The 19059-nt window shown below is 40.0% G+C and overlaps 1 protein-coding gene across 2 annotated transcripts; it reads left to right on the top strand.

The window, feature by feature from the left end:
• Positions 1 to 375: 375 nt before the first annotated feature.
• Positions 376 to 18365, top strand: LOC117777759 (potassium voltage-gated channel subfamily B member 2-like). Of its 2 annotated transcripts, XM_034612690.1 has the most exons (4): positions 376 to 646; positions 2112 to 2852; positions 16177 to 17581; positions 17678 to 18365. In XM_034612690.1, the coding sequence occupies exons 2-4, from the start codon at positions 2271 to 2273 to the stop codon at positions 18196 to 18198; spliced, it is 2508 nt and encodes an 835-aa protein (XP_034468581.1). In that variant the 5' UTR covers positions 376 to 646; positions 2112 to 2270; the 3' UTR covers positions 18199 to 18365. The 2 variants fall into 2 exon arrangements, with proteins under 2 accessions (XP_034468581.1, XP_034468580.1); XM_034612689.1 differs by having other exon boundaries at positions 16177 to 18365.
• Positions 18366 to 19059: the final 694 nt, after the last annotated feature.

Raw genomic sequence — 19059 nt, 5'->3', positions numbered from 1 at the left:
ACTGGTACTGTATGTGACACATATTACAATAAAGTTAAAACAAACTGAAAAGGAACAAAGGTATCCTTTAAAAGTGAAAATCTTATGGTGCAGATGCATCAGTAATATAGTCTGGAGGAGAAATGTAACGATCAGTTTATGCTCCTAAGTGCATGAAATGGACGTGGCTGAGTGCATAGTTCCCCAGTATCCGTGGTCTGTCTGCCAAGTTAAAGAAAAAAGAAAAGAGGAATCCAGGTGGAAACAAATGTCGATGTGGAGCTGTCCTTGGTGCTGAACTCCAATCCACTCTCTCTCTCTCTCTCTCTCTCTCCCCCCCCTCCCCTCCCCCACATCTCTCTCTCACTCTCTTTATTCCTCCAGGCCACAGCCGGTTCACACTTCTCTCTCTGTGCTCACTGTGTGCGTGTCTCCTCATGGCGCTCATTGCTGAGGTACGGCCTGGGACATTTCTTCTCCTGCGCTGTTAGATTTTGTTTATTGCCAAAATGTGGATCTCCAGTGGTCTGAGTGCTGTCGAGGGGCTTCATGAATCAGCGGTCGAAGGGGAGGTGAAGCAGCTGAGATAACCTAGCGAGTGCTATGGTGGGACCTCCTGGAAGTACAAGAGTTCGGCTTTCCCAAAATTTCAGCAGTTTGCATAGAGGTGAGCTACCTGTACATTATTTTACTTAACATACTCTGGTGTAATTGTGGTGATGGGCTAGAGACAGTAAAACAGCCCCGAGCATGTTTTCTATTGGTCCACATATACTTTATATCCACTTTCTACCCAGCCCACCTTGTAGCTGTTAGACTTACTGTGGACTAATCACGGGTTAAGCCTGAGTCCTTTTAATCTCTTGACAATGAATTAGAAATGAACGCTGTCTCGTTAGACTCTAATTCTGGATTCTATGTCCGTCATTCAACCGATATCGACTGATTTGGTCTGGTTTGATAAAGAAAAGCAGTCAGCTATGTAAGCTATTACACCCTTATTAATCTGTTACTCAACTATTAATGGTAAATAAGTCATCCTTGGTTTAATATTCCCTCTGATATAAACTGTGCACTGAGTTGATTTGTCTAAATAAATGTAATGAAATGTAATTTATTTTAGAAAGAAAGGACTGGATAAGATTGATTTCTTTTTTACTGGTGACGTAGCAGCTTGGTTCCTGACGTAGCCGTGTGTCCTATGAGTGTCCCAGGAGGAGATAGACAGTCTATAATTAACTAAGGCAGACTTGAGCCAGGGGAGACGAAGCCTAATGCCACTACTGGGATTTTATGGAACTCCATTACACAATCAGATAAAGGTCCCACAGTCAGAGGACTTCAAACGATAACATAAGCCTTCATGGATCAACTGGAGAAAGGCTTCCTTTTGGATTCCATTCATTAAAAGTGGGATTCATCATGACGGACATGCAGTTTTATTGTTCAGAGGATTCAAATGCCAGTTTTTCCTGGGTATCGATGTGTCTCCAGAGTTAAACTGGACTGTCTACCTCACCTATATCCATAATGTGGCTTGAGTGTGGCTCCAACGGAAATACTCAGACATTGTGTGAGTGTCTGACACTCACTGAACCAACATAGTTTACTGTAAAGTGTTGACCATTGCTTGTTGACCACTCACTGCATTATCTACTGTTACACAGTCAAATAAATAAAAATATAAAAAAATGTTCCCCTGTGTCACATCAAGTAGAAGACTGTTGTTATTATTTTTTTGTGTTTATATGTTGCATATGCAAAACATAATAAATGTAGCACAGAGCTCCTTAGCACAGAAGCCCTCATTTTATTTTAGAACATAGGACACGATGGTGAATACCCCTTGTACATTTGAGTTAAGCTGCCAACCACCAGTAGATGTTCGGGCCTTTTAATCACAAGACACCCTCTTCTAAGGCAGGCCCACCACAGGCTGATCACACCTGGGTGCATGGTTCATTTACCCCAGTGATCTAAGCCATAATGACACTGAGATGTTTAATTGACAATATATCATACATCGATCAGACACAACATTAGAACCAGCAATGGGTTTAAATGTTGCAGCTGATGAGTTTATAGTTTACTCTGGTCAAACATGCATCATATTTTATGTTTTGTTTTTCCAGGCATGGATCTAACCAAGAGCTTAGTGGTCTGAGCACAGCCAGTTTGGTGGGCCTGCACAACCTTTTCTGGACCAACCACCACCTTACCATCATTGTACAAGTGACAGACCTTCACACACTCGAGCTCCCTAGTAAGACAACAACACCCACACAGCAGACATGACAGACAGAGGTTATAGCGCATCCAAAGCAAACCTCCGACCCGCCGCACCCCCTGTGCTCCCACCTGAGCCGATCGACATCATTCGGATCAAGGCCCGCTCCCGACGGGTCAGGCTCAATGTTGGAGGCCTCACACATGAAGTCCTATGGAGAACGCTAGACCGGTTGCCCAGAACCCGTCTGGGACGCCTGAGAGACTGCAACACCCATGAGTCATTGCTGGAGATTTGCGATGACTACAGCCTCAATGAGAACGAGTACTTTTTCGACCGGCACCCGGTGGCCTTCTCCTCCATCTTGAACTTCTACCGAACAGGGAAGCTGCACATGATGGAGGAGATGTGTGCCCTGTCCTTTGGCCAAGAGCTGGACTACTGGGGTATTGATGAAATCTACCTGGAGTCCTGCTGCCAGGCACGGTACCACCAGAAAAAGGAGCAGATGAATGAGGAGCTGAGGAGGGAGGCAGATGCGCTAAGGGAGAATGATGGGGAAGAGGAGGAGCATGGCTGTTGTCCCGACAAAAGACAGAAGCTCTGGGATCTGCTGGAGAAACCCAGCTCATCTGTGGCTGCAAAGGTAACAACAGCTGTACACACTACTTGTCTAAAATCGAAACAGTTACAATATCTCTAAGGTCACCAGGACCTGGCAGAACTACACATAGAGGGAGAATGCCTGCAGCCCAGAGGTTGAGGTTGAAATCATTTTCGGGTTCAACAGAGTAATTGTGCCAGTCCTTCATGTTACACATCAAAGTTAGTAGGTTAGTCTTCTTTAGCTTGTGAAAACAGCAATATTACGGGGGCAACGACAGAACATGGACCGGCCGAAACTGACTTTCATGACGATCGGTGAAACGAGACCGAGGGGCTGGCACTTTAGAGCCATTTTGCCATGCCCATTTCAAATTACTCTAGAATCTGTAAATTTCCACCACTTTTGAATTTTCTCTGAAGTTTCATGAGTTTTTGAGCATATTTAGGCACTCGAAATTGCCTGAATAATAATAATAAAAATAATAAATGCAATTCCAATAGGGTTCTCACACCAGTCAGTGCTCGGGCCCTAAATATAAGCCTTGTGTGGACCATTATATTGAATTGCACTACGGGAGGTGTTGGATCCAGATGTCACACAGATATCATTGATTTGAACAATTTCTTTTCAAAGTTTTTCGTTTATTTTGATGGTACAAAGAAAATGTGAAATATGGGGTCAAATGGACAAAGCCAAACTCCTCAGCTCAACTCGAACCAACAGTTATGAAATTACTATATGTGGTCATTCATAGCCTACACACCTACAAGATATGACAATACTGTTTTAACTGTCTCTTGTTAGACCCTTCATTGAACTGCTAAACTTAATCATTCACCATTTTTCAACATAGTTACAGAAATGAGGAAGCAGGAACCCAGTCAAGTCATGAGGAGAACTTGTATTATTTTTTAATACATTTAATAACATTTTTAATACATTTTAATACATCAATACATCATCATTTCAGTTGTATTCTGTAGGTTCACGAAGTAAACCTTTGTATGCATTTCATCATTGGACAAAAGATGACACAGTGGCAGGAATAATTAGGCTCCTTTATAACTGGGATTGAATTAAATGCATGTCCAAGTTCCAATACAACACAAACTTGATGATTTCCCAACAATAAGAGTGTAATACTCAAGTAATTGTATTCAGCCCCAGTTATTCTTCAGAATGAGTCTGGGACACCCATTGAACTCCTGCTCTATGATGAGCAGTCTCCTGTAGATTCATGTAGAAACATCAGGGGCCATTAGAGAGCTGTCTGACTTCCTTCAGTGCTCCATCCTGCACTCTGTCATGTTAGCACCGTTTTTGACTGTATTATAGTCCCCACCAGTGAAAAGGGCTTTGTGTTTAAAGAGTTAATTCACCAAACTTTTCTCTAGCAGTATTTATGCATGTGGACAGGCTGGGTTTGATCTGTCCAGGTTTTCAAGTATCTGTCTCTGACATTGTCGCCTTAACCCCATTGTGAGGACATGAATGCAATTCAGATCTCATCATTGAAAAATTACAATTCCCCCAGAGGCAGTGTCCATGTTACTCTGGATGATCTAAAAACACAGTGAACAGGTTTCAGTGGAAGTGCTCACTTCGGATGAAACAGTCCCTATAAATCCTTCTGACAGGACATTCTGTGGATTATTTGAATTTTTTGCAGCATTTTCATTGTGTGATAATGGACTCTTAATATCTGTCATAGGACACGTGACTTTGTGCAGCCAAAATACCAAAGTATTGCACATTGGGAGGAGGTTGGGGTTTCAGAGGAAGCTGCAGTAGCAAAAGAAGAAATGGGACATGGACCAAAATCAAAAATCAAAGTTCATGTCACGTACAGAACTTTATCACAGATAGTTTAAGTAGTTGTTATTACACTGATATATGTATGTATATAGGTTTGGTTTTATAATATCTAAGAAAGCTTTTCTGCCAGTGAGGTTTTGTCATTTGCCATTGAAAGTGACACAGAGGAGAATATGTCCGATTTGGAGGAGAATGTTGAGGAGGACCCTGATTATGAGGCATCCTCTTCTAATGAGGATAAGAACCTTAGTGCTGGTCCTACTGTTGTCTCAACCTCCAACAGACACGTTTCCTTTCAAAAATGAAAAGTTATCACTGTTGTTGAAGTTCTTCACGTCACTGTTGAAGTTCTTCACTTCAACAACAGGGTAGACTTATTGCTGCTAATATCATCAAAACAGTTCCAGGCCCCACCAGATATGTTGTCAGCCATGTCCAAGACATAAAATCAGCATTTGTGCTCTTCATAACATTTGAGAGGGATATAGTTGAGATGACAAAGGGGGAGGCACATGTATGGGTATAGTTGGAAAAACTTGGTTGCTCATTTTGGCAGGATAGTACAAATCAAAAGATGTGTCGACAACAAGTAGTAGGTATACTGGAAGGGCAACCATGTATCTGAAGACATCCCATGTTTGTTGTCATGTCATATGCTTTGATGACAGAGAAACAAGGCAAGGCTGAAGAGACCGTGACTTGATGTGTGCAGGACTGCAGACCCTCCCTGATAGAGTGGTCTTTGGTTGTACACTTGTGTGTGTATGCTGAGAGTAGGAGAAGCAGCTTGTGGCTCTGGAGACACTGTAGGTGTTTGGTTGTTTAGCTCCTGCACTGAACAGCTGTGAGCCATGTTGAAAACCCATATTTTGATGCTCTTTCCTTTGTATAGAAATTTTGTTAAGCATATAATGACCCCACCCCACCCCAGCCCACCCCCCGCCATCTCAATATGTGATTCAGCTGTTTACAACAGCAACAATAAAAATGGACCAGAGTAAAACCTGTCTTTTCACAGCCGTCACAGGTCCATGTGACCATGTTGTAGGTGTAGTGTCAGCAGGAGGGAAGCTGCTTAGGCTGCTTGGTGCTGAGAGCCGCTGGGTTTGGCAGCAGTGATGCAGCTCAGCTCTTAACCAATGGGAGGGCCCCTTCCTGGTGACGTGTGCAGCTCAGTGCTACTTCTGATTAGAATAGAAGCATTACCTGGTCATTTGGAAGACACACAAACAGACACACAACTTTAGCTCAGAGTACAGATGGACAACAATCTATAATAGTTTAGTTTTATTGGATAATATATAGTATTAAATGTTCCAATATAGAGATTAGTGTCATAAACTTTTCACAATCTTTGTAATGTTCTAGTTTTGAATTTGACTATATTTCTTGACATATTTCCTTTGCACTATATGTTGTAGTGAGACACACACAGACACATATACACTCACACACTTGTTTGCACTTCTGACTTTGTCAAGATACTCACTGACATGATGCATTCCCTGAACTCTTCGAGACTAAATGCCGTAACTTCTAAATTTCTCTAATCTTAACCTTAAACTGGATTCTGATCCAACTTTTTAAAAGCTCTTTGAAGGTGGGTCAGAAAGTGAGCACTGTACAAAATGTCCGTACTTCATACAGATACACACCCACATGCACCCGCTTGAGAACAATTTCTCAGTCCTCCTTCAACCCTGGATCTCAATATTAAGTCCAAACTGAGTAGTCACCTCACTCACACACACACACACACAGTATGACTTAGGAGTATGGCTTAATCTCCTTTGGAGCTTTTACCAGGACTGCTGCTGCTGCAAATAGACAAACTGTTGGCAGGTTTGGATCGTCTGTCCTGGCCAGTGTTTGACCTGTCTGAGCGGGGGTGGGGGTTGCAGGTGGATGGAGCAGGAGAGTAACAAGATGAAACTGTCAAAGACAGCAAGGTGGTCAGGGTGGTCAATCATCATCTAAACATTTTAACCAGACAATTCTGAAAGTAAGATTCAAATTTTGACACAAATTAATTATTTCAAAAATATCTATGCCAGACACCTTTGGTCTTTATTCCTTGTAAGTATTTCTTATATACCGATTAAGAGTATTTAGGCATTAAATCATTCATTTGCTGACGACACACACACAAACACACAGAGGGTTTGATGAATCACTGGTCCATAGCTGGCCCTCCACCTCTGACTCTGCTTTTAAAATATTGTTTCTTTTTTGACCCTGTGGACTGCTCTGTGTCAGTGGTGAGGAAGATTCTCTGCAGCTTATAAGCAGAAGTTTTCTTACAAGGCATTGTTGTTGAATGTTGGTTTACTAGATTCTTACTTCTTTGCATGGTTGTTGAAGACAAGGTGTATTTACAGATCTGTGTTTTATATTTCTATTTAAATAAAATATATAATTGTTATTATAATTATTATAATTATTATTATGTGCAGGTTTAAATGAGAGTGAAAGTTAAGGAAATTAAAAGTTATTGTTGTTTTACTTCTTAAAAACATCCATTTCAATCAGGAGAGACTTTGATTCAACGTTTTAACAAACAGGAAGTGATGTGAAAGTTATAGTGTTTGTCGTATTAGACCCCTATGTGACGTCATCGGGATTAAGAGGGGGTGGAGCATAATGTAGTACAGGAATTCCCCCCGGGGTCTAGACAATGTTTGTTTGTATGGCCCATATTCATGAATAATGGTCCCAAAGGGCTTAACATAGTGTGACATCCTCTGTCCTTATCCCTCAACAAGAGTAAATATAGCAAAAAGCGCTTTTAACAGGAAAAAAAAAGTATCAACCTCAGAGAGAGCCACATGTGAGGGATCCCTCTCCCAAATGTATTAAGCGCATTTGTTTGTTTCCACTGGAGTAGTTTATTATTTATTAGTGTGACTGCCTGACACACTTGCTTATTAAACTGCTGCAAATTGAGCATCTAATTTATTTTATATATATATATATAAATATATAAAATTCACTGCTGTACTTTTGTGCACACAGTTTGTGTTGTGTGTGTTGGCTTATGTTTCCTGTTGTGCAGTTTGTTTAATCCAGATATGCAGCCCTGTGCATCCTTTTTCACATTGTGCTATATTTACAGGTAACAATCCACAACAAGCTGTGTGGTGCAGGAAAAATAACATGAAAGGTGAAGACACTTAAAACCAAATGAGTTACTTTTCATAAGAAGCATAGCCATAAGCTGCCAGTCAAATAGAAGCAGTACCTCTTCATGGTATCATATTCTTAATAAGCTGTTTATACTGCATCTCTTTTTTGATTTTCATTCTAAATCTAAATGAGTCATTGCTTGCGTGTTGTAAGAAGCTAAGTGGCTCCCCAGGTCCACAGTTTACTGTAGGAGGAGCCACAAAATGATGTGGATTCACTTATGTACTTTTGGTATTGAAGGCTACTTCAGAAGACATTGATTTATCATTCCAGCAGATGGAGGCTGATGCAAAGTAGTTTGTTCATCCTTTCCACTGTAAATTAGTTATGTGTTCATCTGTGAGAGGTCCACAGCCAGCTGCCAGGCTGTCTTTCTGGGTTGTTTATTTGTTCCATTTGAAGTTTTGGATGCTTGGATTGGGTCTTTACGTCAGAGTTGTAAATTGGCTATGATTGACCAGTGAGACTAATCCTGTAATACGCACACAGGACGCTCTCATTAGCATATGACAGTAACACAGAGGTGTAATAAAGACAGGGCTGCTAAAACTTTATGGATTTTTTGATGGTTCTCCTCCACCCTCAACCCAAGCATGAAGAAGAACTTAATTATATCATGTAACTGAGCAATATTCCTCAATTTGCGGAGAGCAGATGCTCTCCGCAAGTTTCCTCAGATTCACATTATCACAATAGTGATGATGTGAATCATTTCACTTTATAAAAGAAATCAATAATGTTAATTGGTTAATGGTCTGTATGTATATAACGCTTTTCTAGTCCTGATGACCACTCAAAGAACTTTACAGTAATAGTCTATTGCCATTCACCCATTCACACACACATTCATACAGTGCATCTATGAGCAGCACTTCTTTCTATTAGGGGCAATTTGGGATTCAGTATCTCGCCCAAGGATGATCGTATATTCTGTTATAATGACAAGTTGTATGTTATGATAATGGGAAAATATCTTGTTATAAGAATGGTAAATGGACAGTATTTATCTATCTTTTTACCATTCAAAGCACTTTACAGTACAAGTCACATAAATAATAATAATAACAATAATAATAATAATAATAATAATAATAATAATAATAATAATAACTTTATTTGTATCGCACTTATCTAAACAAGGTTACAAATTGCTTCAAAAATCCATGGCAAAAAATGAATGAACTAAAATAAAAGGTATTCGATTCAGTTGAATTTTAAGCACCAAATCATAACATATTAATGTCGAGACCTTAACATTTGTAGAGAAACCCAACAGTTCCCACAATTTTGTGACTCACCTATTCACACACCCAATCACCACCACCATATATGCAGCACTTTTTCTATTGCACCATTCATACACTTCGGCATAGCAGGGGTTCAGTGTCTTGCCGAAGGACACTTCAGAATGCAGACTTGAGAGGCCCTGGATTGTGCCACATATCCCTGGGTAGTAAATGACCCTCTCTCCCTCCTGAGCCATATAAAATAAACTTTCCACCTTATAACACGATAGTGGTTAATCTTTCAGTCTTTATCTGTATAGCAATTGAACTTTTTTTAATGTGGGAAGTGTGAATTTAAGTTGAAGTCACCATCCGCGGTTTCAGTCTCTGGCTGTATATTGGGTACTTGTTAAGACATTTGCACAGTAGATATGCTACTTTTTGTTTTTCCTGCTTGCTTGAGATTAAACAGACCTTAATTGCAGAATTGACTGTGGCAGTGGCACCATCCTCCATCGTTCAGCATATTTTGATTTGTCTTTTGAATAACCCTCATTGCACCTTCAGATCCCCAGATTTCCCCCTAGAGGTCTCCATGGCCTCGCCTCATACAGCTGCTTTCTCTTCAACAGTGTGTGGCAGGTGTCATCATGTTTGGGATCACTCTTGGTTGAGAATCTCTGTTAGAATAAATGCTGGATTGTTCACTTAAGAAATATTGCAGTCTAGTACATGTGGGGGGGGAAACGGCTTGTGCCTCCAACATCTGCTCTGCACAGCAACATCAGTGAGCTGGGAGGACTTCTGATTCCAGGTGTGTTGAAGCTGTTGGCTCCTCAAAAGGCTGCACATATATTGAGCATAACAATAACATTAACTCTTCCATTGGTATAAGGGTATGTGGAGGTACGTGTCACTACTGACAACATGCTCCTTATGTTAGCAGTGGAAGTAGAACATCTGGATTAGTTGACTGGATGAATAAGTTAAAATCATTATAACCTCGGTAGCCTTTAAGAGCAAATGAAAACAATATGACTGGTGAAAGCCGCAGTTTCAAACTGTGTTGCCCTCTGCAGATACAGCAGCTGTCCAACAGATCCTGTGTCTGTAATTCCAGTAATACGTCTCCACCTATTGATCAGGTTTTGAGTTTCTCTGCCAAGTAACTTCTTCCACTCGTTCATTCTATCATGTGTTTGCACTTCCTTTGCCATCTCTCTCTCTCTCTCTCTCTCTCTCTCTTCTCTCTCTCTCTCTCTCTCTCTCTCTCTCTCTCTCTCTCTCTCTCTCTCTCTCTCTCTCTCTCTCTCTCTCTCTCTCACACACACACACACACTCTCATACTGGCCAGAAATAAGATTATTTGGACTTGTACCATTTGCATATGAAGCAGGGAAGTGAGATGGCATGTGGTCACTGAAGACACATTATAATGTCATAAACTGATGAGCGCAGAACTGTTTCCTTAGGATGGCATCACCAGAGAGTCATATTAATATAGGTATGACCTGGGTCATATTGTTCAGAGTTCTTTGTTGGTGGATCAATGTTAAATGTTCTCAAAGTGTTATTGATCGGCTGAATCTTAAATTGGGAAGCACTGTGCAGGTTCCAAAGCAGCTTGTGTATTCCTAGTACTGCTTTAAATCTGACCTGGGTGCCAAGGTCACAGCATTTGGCAGCCATTAAGCCATTAAGACGCTGAAGGGTGGACACACTTTGATATACCCGCTCTCTATACTTTCCTGTCCTGTCTCTCGTTGGTTTATAACTTCTCTCTTGTCTTTCTCTGTGTCTCAGTTTTTTCCCCTGGCTTTGAACAAAGTCACTCTATGGATGACTATTATTACGCAGCAACTCTATACAATGTGCAATGCTATGATGATTAGTGACATTTAACATGACTCTGAGACACCATACAATCTCTTGTCGGAAATGGCAGAGACAATCCTTCCCTCTCGGGATTTCGCTGGAATTGTCACAGGGACAAAAGAAGTATACAAAAGAAGAATAATGCTTTAAAATAATTCCCCTTAACAGATCATTACCTGCATGCCAGGTCACAGTGTCAGTTCTTGGAGTGACACATTATCCTACACTTATTTATTCATAATCTTTGTATTTTTTGTATTCGTTCAGTGAATTGAATTGGTTATGAATCGCATTACTTTTCATCTTAAGCCAATATGCTCCTTATACATTTTTAAATTAAAGACATCCCTCTTTACATTGAAACAATCATAAAATGACATAAAACACAGAAGTAGTATTATCAAAAGATTATCGTGAGAAACAAAAAAAACATGTTTTCCTTAAAATCTTTGATTATTATTAATTTATCAAAATGATTATTACCATATGCCATTTAATTTAAAGACAGAAGAATGATAATGTTTCTAATACTAAAAGACTTTAATTATTCCTGTGGCTCTGGACTTAATGGTAACCTATTATAAAATCAAAAGGGGTGTGTATATCCATATGGAAAAAGAGAAGTTATGCCATATTAATCATTTATCGTAGTTAGAAAGTGGATTCTTGTTACAGGAACTCTGTATCATAGTAACATTATGTATATACGTCCTGGTTCTTTGACATAGGACATACATTTTCCTTCCACCCACACTCAAGGTCAGGTCAGCTCAAAATACAGAAGGTGCTGCATTGCTGTTGCTCTTACTAAATATTTAGGCAGTAGCTTTATAAATATATCATCTTGTCAGTAGAAACTGCTTTGTTTAAATTGATGCTGATGGATGTTTCACATTATGAAAACTGACCTGAAAACAGCAATAATTGTGACTGTAGAACTTGAACCTCAGAGGTGTGCACGCTCAGCACCACTCTGACCACCACTCAGAATCCAGACTACATTTATGATATCAGCTGTTTGCACTCAGATGGATACTAACAAAATTAGGATGTATTTACTTTCACCATTTAGATAGCCCTTATATAATCCCTCAGCTGTCATTCTTTTATATCTATCAGATGCAGGTGTTATTATCAGTCTGTTTTGACATTCAATATATTATTATTGTTATTATATTTGTATTTATTCATCTCATTATATAACAGTTTACTTGTGGACCAACTGTTGCCTGATTCTTCCTGTTGGAGGAGGAAAGAATGAGTAACCACTTCTAACCTCTTTCTATCCTTTCTATAGATAGCAACGCAATCCTATTACAATTATCCTGAAATGTCTTAGCAAGGGCTGCAGAGAGAAGACTCAGACTGCACATGCTTCAGCTACCTCACTAAGCCCGTTTTAAAACAGGAGGTGTAGATAGTAGTGTTGAATCCCTTCAGTGACCCATGCTGGGCAAACTAAAATGACTGTAGTTTATACTCATCCAGGAATGGGAGTGAATATGGGCAGGGACAATGAAAGTGTCACAGTTTCATCATCTGTGAACTTAAATACGAAGGAGCAAAAATGTATTCACTCTGTTCACATTTTACTCAACAAATTAAATATTGATGCTTGAATATCTGCTAGCCCTTTGACCAAATCTTTCTGGTATAATATTGATATAAATATTATATATACATAATATACACAATAAAAATCAAAATGTGGTAATAAGTGTAGTAAAGTAACCACCAGATTTGTTTCAGATGTCTATATGGTTCAACCAAAGGCAGATAAAAGACCTGTTCAAAGAGATTAATCTGTGAAATACTGGTGCCCTAATATGCATTCATTATTGTCTAACTAACGGAAAGATCATCATGAGTTAATGCGTGACTCATTAAGGACTAAGGCATGCATTCATCTAATGAAATGCAGACTGAGTCATATATAAATAGTAATTAATCAAGTCTGCCATTATGGATTAATTCCCTACCCACGTCTAGTATATTCATACTGTTTATTAATGTGTTAATTACAAAGCAAAACAGCAAAACAGTCAGTTAGGTCGAAAAGTCTGAGACTGTCTGTCCTGTCTTATAAAGGAAAAAAAATTGATAGTTTGAAAAAAACAAAATCTGAAAAAGGTTTTGCAAGATCTGGCAAATCTTTGTATTTACTACTTCAATGTACTTCCATTTTTTTCAACGCACTTCCGGTTCAGTTCGGTCCCATGGAAACTACAGCAATGGAGTGGTTCATAGATCTTTACTTTGAGCGTGGCCTCAAATATAAAGATCAAAAATCAGTGCTTGGCAGTAAGTAGGGGTTTCACATAAATGAAAGACATCTCAAGAGAATACTCGGCTCAAGGGGACATGCTTGTCGCAAAGCATACTCTGACCTGGTGGTCCTGGTTGACTTCAAATGCAACCAGCTGCAGTTCTACTGTAGGCAGATTCAGGGGTACTGCAAAGATCTCTGACTCAAACATGTGCTTAACCCACTGCCAAAAATTAAATCAAGGGTTTTCCTATAAAAATGTACACAGTACAGTAATGCATGCACAGTAAGGGATACAAATGTATATTAAGTATGAATAGGCAATGGAGTTGGCAATTTTAAATGCAATTCAGTTATATTTGTGTAGTACCAAAACACAAAATAAACATTATCTCAGGGAACTTTACATGGTAAGGTTGGTTTCATTATACAAAATGATAATGAAACCATTACCACAATGTTATGGAACTGATCTGTTTTCTATTTCTGGTGGGGCAGCAATACATTTTCATATAGTTTGAAGAACATATCATGTACACAAAGATAGAGAATTGCTGATCTGAAGTAATAGGAATTTAATGTTAATGATAAATTACTCGACAAGCAAAACTTGTAAGAAGTTTGTAATTTAGAATTTAGAGTTTTAGTAGAGCTTATTTTATCATGATCACATTTTGTGAGAACAGCCCCAATTCTTCATAGCAGTCCTCTGATTTTGTCTTTTCAACATTCAGTGGCTCTGACTATAGGCTGACCATTTCTTTAGGAATCCTGTGGCTCACAAGATGCCCATTGGATAGGGTTAAGTTTTGTATTTTTCAGGCTACAGGGACAGTACAGGCCAAAACGTCAATGGTAGAGGTCAATTTTTATATATAAATATGAAATGTGCAGTTCTAATATGTAAAAAGGCAGTTACTTCCTTCATTCAGAACATAATTCTGGTAATTCTGTATTTTATTTTACTTTATTCTCTCCTGTCTACTCTGAGCACTGGTGGTTTTTAACAGGTGGTGTAGCAACCAAGTAAAATACATTTGGAACGACATCTGGCTGCAATGACACATCTTTGCAGCAGAGAGTATAAGTGAACGATTTGTCTGTCACACAGACAAGGCTGTCTGGTGAATCTGAAGTTTAAAAAAAGTTCCTAAGAGTCAAGAGTTACAGAAAAAAGCGTATCTATTTGTCAGGCCAACCCTCTAGGGCAGGCGTATACTACTGAAGTTCACAGAGGCCCAGATGGAGAATATTTCTTTAAGCAAAGATCTGCAGCATCATAATGTCTAACTAGCGTGATGATTCAGTGCAACACAGTCCCCTTATGAACCCTCTTTCAAATTCCCTAGACCCAGATTTTCATTTGGATCAGCTCAAAACTCATATCAGTTCCCTAAAAAGGCCGGATTTTTTTCATCAAGATCTTATAATTAGTCTATGTGAAATCAACAAAAATGCTGCAAAATGCTCTATCTTGCAATGTTTAAGAAAGTGGGGAAAAAAAACATACCCCTCCACCGTGTTTTGTGGTAATCTGACCAGTAGTTTTTGCATAATCCTGCTAACTAGCAGAAAGACAAACAAACTAATGCAGTCAAAAACATAACCTCCCTGACAGAGGCATAGATAAGATGTATCAACATCTGTATTTAGTCAACAACTAAATGCCATATCAGTGACACTATAATGCAATAATATTTGAAAGATATTAATTCAGTTTCCACATTGAACAGGAGGGATGAAGGATGAACATGGAAGTCTGAATTAAAACCATTGTTTCTGTGTACTTTTCTCTTTTTAGACCACACAAGGTGAAACTATTTTGTCTTTCTTTTCTCTGACTCACCGACTATTCTTTCTCTTCTCTTGCTAAAATGTGTATCTCACTGACTCATTTTATTTTTTCTTCTTCTGCTAAACTGATGAAGCTGCCACCATCAGCCCATTTTTTCACTTCATTGAAAAGAAAAAAATGTACTAACCGGTAAACCTGTAGGCCTTGTTTTTATATATAGGCAGAATGCAAATGGTGATTGGGTGTGTCCGGTTACGTACCTTTAATCAATTAATCATATTGTCTGAAAAATGGCTGAAGATTGTTGAGTTTGAGGAAACTGAAGTTAAAAATAAAAAGTAAATGCTGTAACATGGTGACTGGTCTCTATGTTTCAATGCAACTTTATACTGCTAACTAACCTTGCTCGCACACATTTGTTACATAGAAGGCCCAGCCCCCCACAAAATAATAAAACTGAGAGAGTTGTTATTTGACAGTCAGACGAGTTTTTTTCATGTGTGTTTTGAAAAATGTTTTCAGTACCCAAAAATATCTTCAGTACCCATTTAGATAAATGGGCATCTCCAATAATGCCTGACCCCAAGTCCTTATTTAAACAAAGTGCATATATAGTCAAAACAGACAATTGAATAGGATTATCACAATGCCTGTGCACATTACCTTTATGGGCCTATGCTTGCAGGAAAAAGGCCATAACTTATTACTAAAGAATTCTATCTGACCTAAAGCCATTATGTTCTCATATGTTATATAGCTAATGTATCATAAAGAATAGCATGGCCTTTTGTATGATTGTCATTAAGTGTGGCATGAAGTAAATACATTGGATCACCAAAACCATTAAGATTCATCTTCTAGGGACTATCCAATAGTCGGGAAGATAATTTACTCAAATCCAAACAGGTCAACTGCATGATTCCATTGACGGATAAATCAGATGATTAGTCTGTCATGAGAGTTGATCCTCTAGAGAACGTGACAAACCACCCACAGTTATGGAGGCGTTTCAATCTAAACTAAGGTTCTAGACAAAGCAGTAAACACAGTCATTAAGCTAGGGTGGCCAACAATAACAACAGGGCTCTGCATCCCTTCATCTGACTATGTAGGGATATAGAGATATGGAGGAAGAACAAAATGTGTTATGCAGTATATAAATATGTTAATACATTAACCTTCAATCTTAACTTTGTCTTGCAGGTACTGGCCATGATCTCCATCCTATTTATTGTCATTTCCACCATCTCATTGTCTCTCAACACATTGCCTGAACTGCAAGTGGTAGATGAATTTGGCCAGTTCAATGACAACCCCAGTCTGGCCCACGTGGAGGCTGTGTGCATTGCCTGGTTTACCATGGAGTATATGCTGCGCCTGCTCTCAGCACCCGACAAGTGGGATTTCATCAAAGCACCACTAAACATCATTGATTTGCTGGCTATAATACCTTACTATGTGACCCTCTGCCTAACTGAGTCTAACAAGAATGTGATGCAATTCCAGAATGTGCGCCGTGTGGTCCAGATCTTCCGAATTATGAGGATCCTGAGGATACTGAAGCTAGCCAGGCACTCAACAGGGCTTCAGTCTTTAGGCTTCACTCTGCGAAGGAGCTACAATGAGTTGGGTCTGCTCATCTTGTTCTTAGCCATGGGCATTATGATCTTCTCTAGCTTGGTGTTCTTTGCAGAGAAGGATGAGGATGCCACCAAATTCACCAGTATCCCCGCCTCCTTCTGGTGGGCTACAATTACTATGACCACTGTTGGTTATGGAGATATCTACCCTCAAACCCTGCTGGGTAAGATTGTGGGAGGGCTTTGCTGTATAGCAGGTGTGTTAGTCATTGCCCTTCCTATCCCAATCATTGTCAACAACTTCTCTGAGTTCTACAGAGAGCAAAAGAGGCAGGAGAAAGCAATCAAGAGGAGGGAAGCCCTTGAAAGAGCCAAACGGAGTGGAAGCATTATCTCTATTAACCTAAAGGATGCTTTTGCACGTAGTATGGAACTCACAGATGTGTTAGTGGAAAAGAGAGAGGACAGCAAGTGTCCTGTGGATAATCACCTCTCACCCAGCCGCTGGAGCTACCACAAACACTACACTAATGCCGAGGTGGCTACTCCAGCTAGGTCTCAAAATTCTCATTATCAGGAAGTAGCTCAGCAGGGCTCTCCTGAACGAGCCAAGCTCTCATCTAACAAAACTACCCCTCAACACCTCAGTGCAAAGAGGCTAGAAGAGACGTACAACAAGACAGCAACCACCCAGGAACAACGGGACAAAATTATAGAGGAGCAGGTAGAGATGAAAACAATGACCTCCACACAAGTCCAGCAAAATTCCCCTGATGTCAGCATTATCAGGAAATTATCCAATGTAACTGATGATATTTCAGTGGAAAGAGGGGGGGGAAGCTCCCTTGTGTTGAGTGCTGAAGGAAGTCAAACTGGTGCTAGAAACCAACGCATCCCCCCTCCTTTGGATCTAAGTCAGATAAGCACCATGGAAGTAAACAGGGGCCCTGACAGCATCCAATCAGGTACTATCATCAAAGAGGGTTTGTATGAGTTTGTGTCTTGCCCCAGAGGAAGTGGGGCTGGGGATATGAGTTTGGTGTCACAGAGTGTGGAAAGCGTTGGAGCTACCTATGACAGTACCTGTAGCTCCTTGCAAGGTTATAGCAGCACCCAAAAGTCAGGAGCCCTAAAGGTTGACTTCATTGGATCCCAAGATGACGTGCTTATGGCTGTGATGACACCTAATGCAACCCCAGCCTCTACTGGCTCAACTAGGCTTGCTCAACTACTTTCTGATGACATTATCTCCCGGTTTTCTCCACCTCCAAGTTATGCAACACTGGAAGTTAAGTCTCCGCTGGCGATCCTGCAATCCCCATCTCTGCCCCAGCAATCTGTCAGTCCAGGCTACTCCCATGGGGGAGGTGAGGGCTCAGCAGCCAGGAGCTTAGAAGGTGAAGGGCAGCTCACAGGCTTAAGCCACCAGAGAAAGAATCACATGGAGAGGTCTGTCATTGCCTCAAGTAGCAGTGTTAGCCCACTGTCGTCAAAAGCCTGCCCCCTCAACTGCACCCAGCAGCTAGTGACTATGGAAGGAGGGGAGGAAGGAGCCGAGGAGGAAGCAGAACAGTGTGGAGAGAAACAAGAAAATCACATTGTTCAGGACGGATGCATGACACCACCCTGTGAGACGAGCATGTAAGCTTAAAAGCGGAGGAGGTTTACTGACAAGGACGCCAACTGATGGGTTGAGGAAATCCCTCAAAACTTTTGGGCTCTCACCTCTGTCTTGGCAAATCACTACTTTCCACAAACTGATATCTCTTTAGTGTTGTCACATGGATTCTTTATGAAGCACTGAGGGAAGTCAGAAGCACCGGCCCACTGTCTGGGGAGAATCTGAAGGACACTGTCTCATGTCAGTTGTTACTGACTTGTTCTTTGAAGACCAGACTAATGGGCAAGAAGAGAAAACAATGACAACTGATTGATCTCTTAGGGCTCAAATGTGAGCATAAAAAAGCCTTGTGTGAATGACAACATTTACGACTATCCTGGAGAGGTCTTGTGTACAACTCAACAGGTATAAATAACTGTTTCGTATTACTTGCTATATAGGCCTATTTATTTTGATGGACTACTTGCACCAAGGAAAGACAGAAGTTGGAGGGATATTATATTTTTATATTTGTCTAATCAACTTTTGAAAATGTATCTTTTGCAAGACTTGAAAATCTATGATCAGTCATTATTCTGTATCATGATATCTCATCACTATCACAGTACAGGTATAAGCGAGAATCCATGTCAAACACAAGCACACAATGAAGGACAAAAAGTCCTACTCTAATAACTTAGTATGACACATATAGAATTGCACAGTCCAAAACTAAATATACATCTTCTGTACACCGATGCCTGTCTCAGTGCTTCAACAATGGATGTTCATTTTTCTATAATACCTGCACTGAAAAAAGACTCTTGAAATTGAAAAGGGAATGGGATAGGGATGAACAGGTTATTTTGTTTAATTGCTAGACCACTGTTTGCACAAAATAACAAA

This window comes from Hippoglossus hippoglossus, chromosome 17, assembly GCF_009819705.1.
Source record: "Hippoglossus hippoglossus isolate fHipHip1 chromosome 17, fHipHip1.pri, whole genome shotgun sequence".
NCBI lineage: Eukaryota > Metazoa > Chordata > Actinopteri > Pleuronectiformes > Pleuronectidae > Hippoglossus > Hippoglossus hippoglossus.
The sequence above is the reverse complement of the archived record's forward strand: the minus strand, read 5'-3'. Positions and strand labels throughout refer to the sequence as shown.

Bases quoted from the DNA above. Each gene is read 5' to 3' on its own strand.
- LOC117777759 (XM_034612689.1), top strand. From the start codon at position 2,271: ATGACAGACAGAGGTTATAGCGCATCCAAAGCAAACCTCCGACCCGCC. The intron at 2,853-16,176 runs GTAACAACAGCT...TTTGTCTTGCAG, and splicing joins GCTCATCTGTGGCTGCAAAG to GTACTGGCCATGATCTCCAT.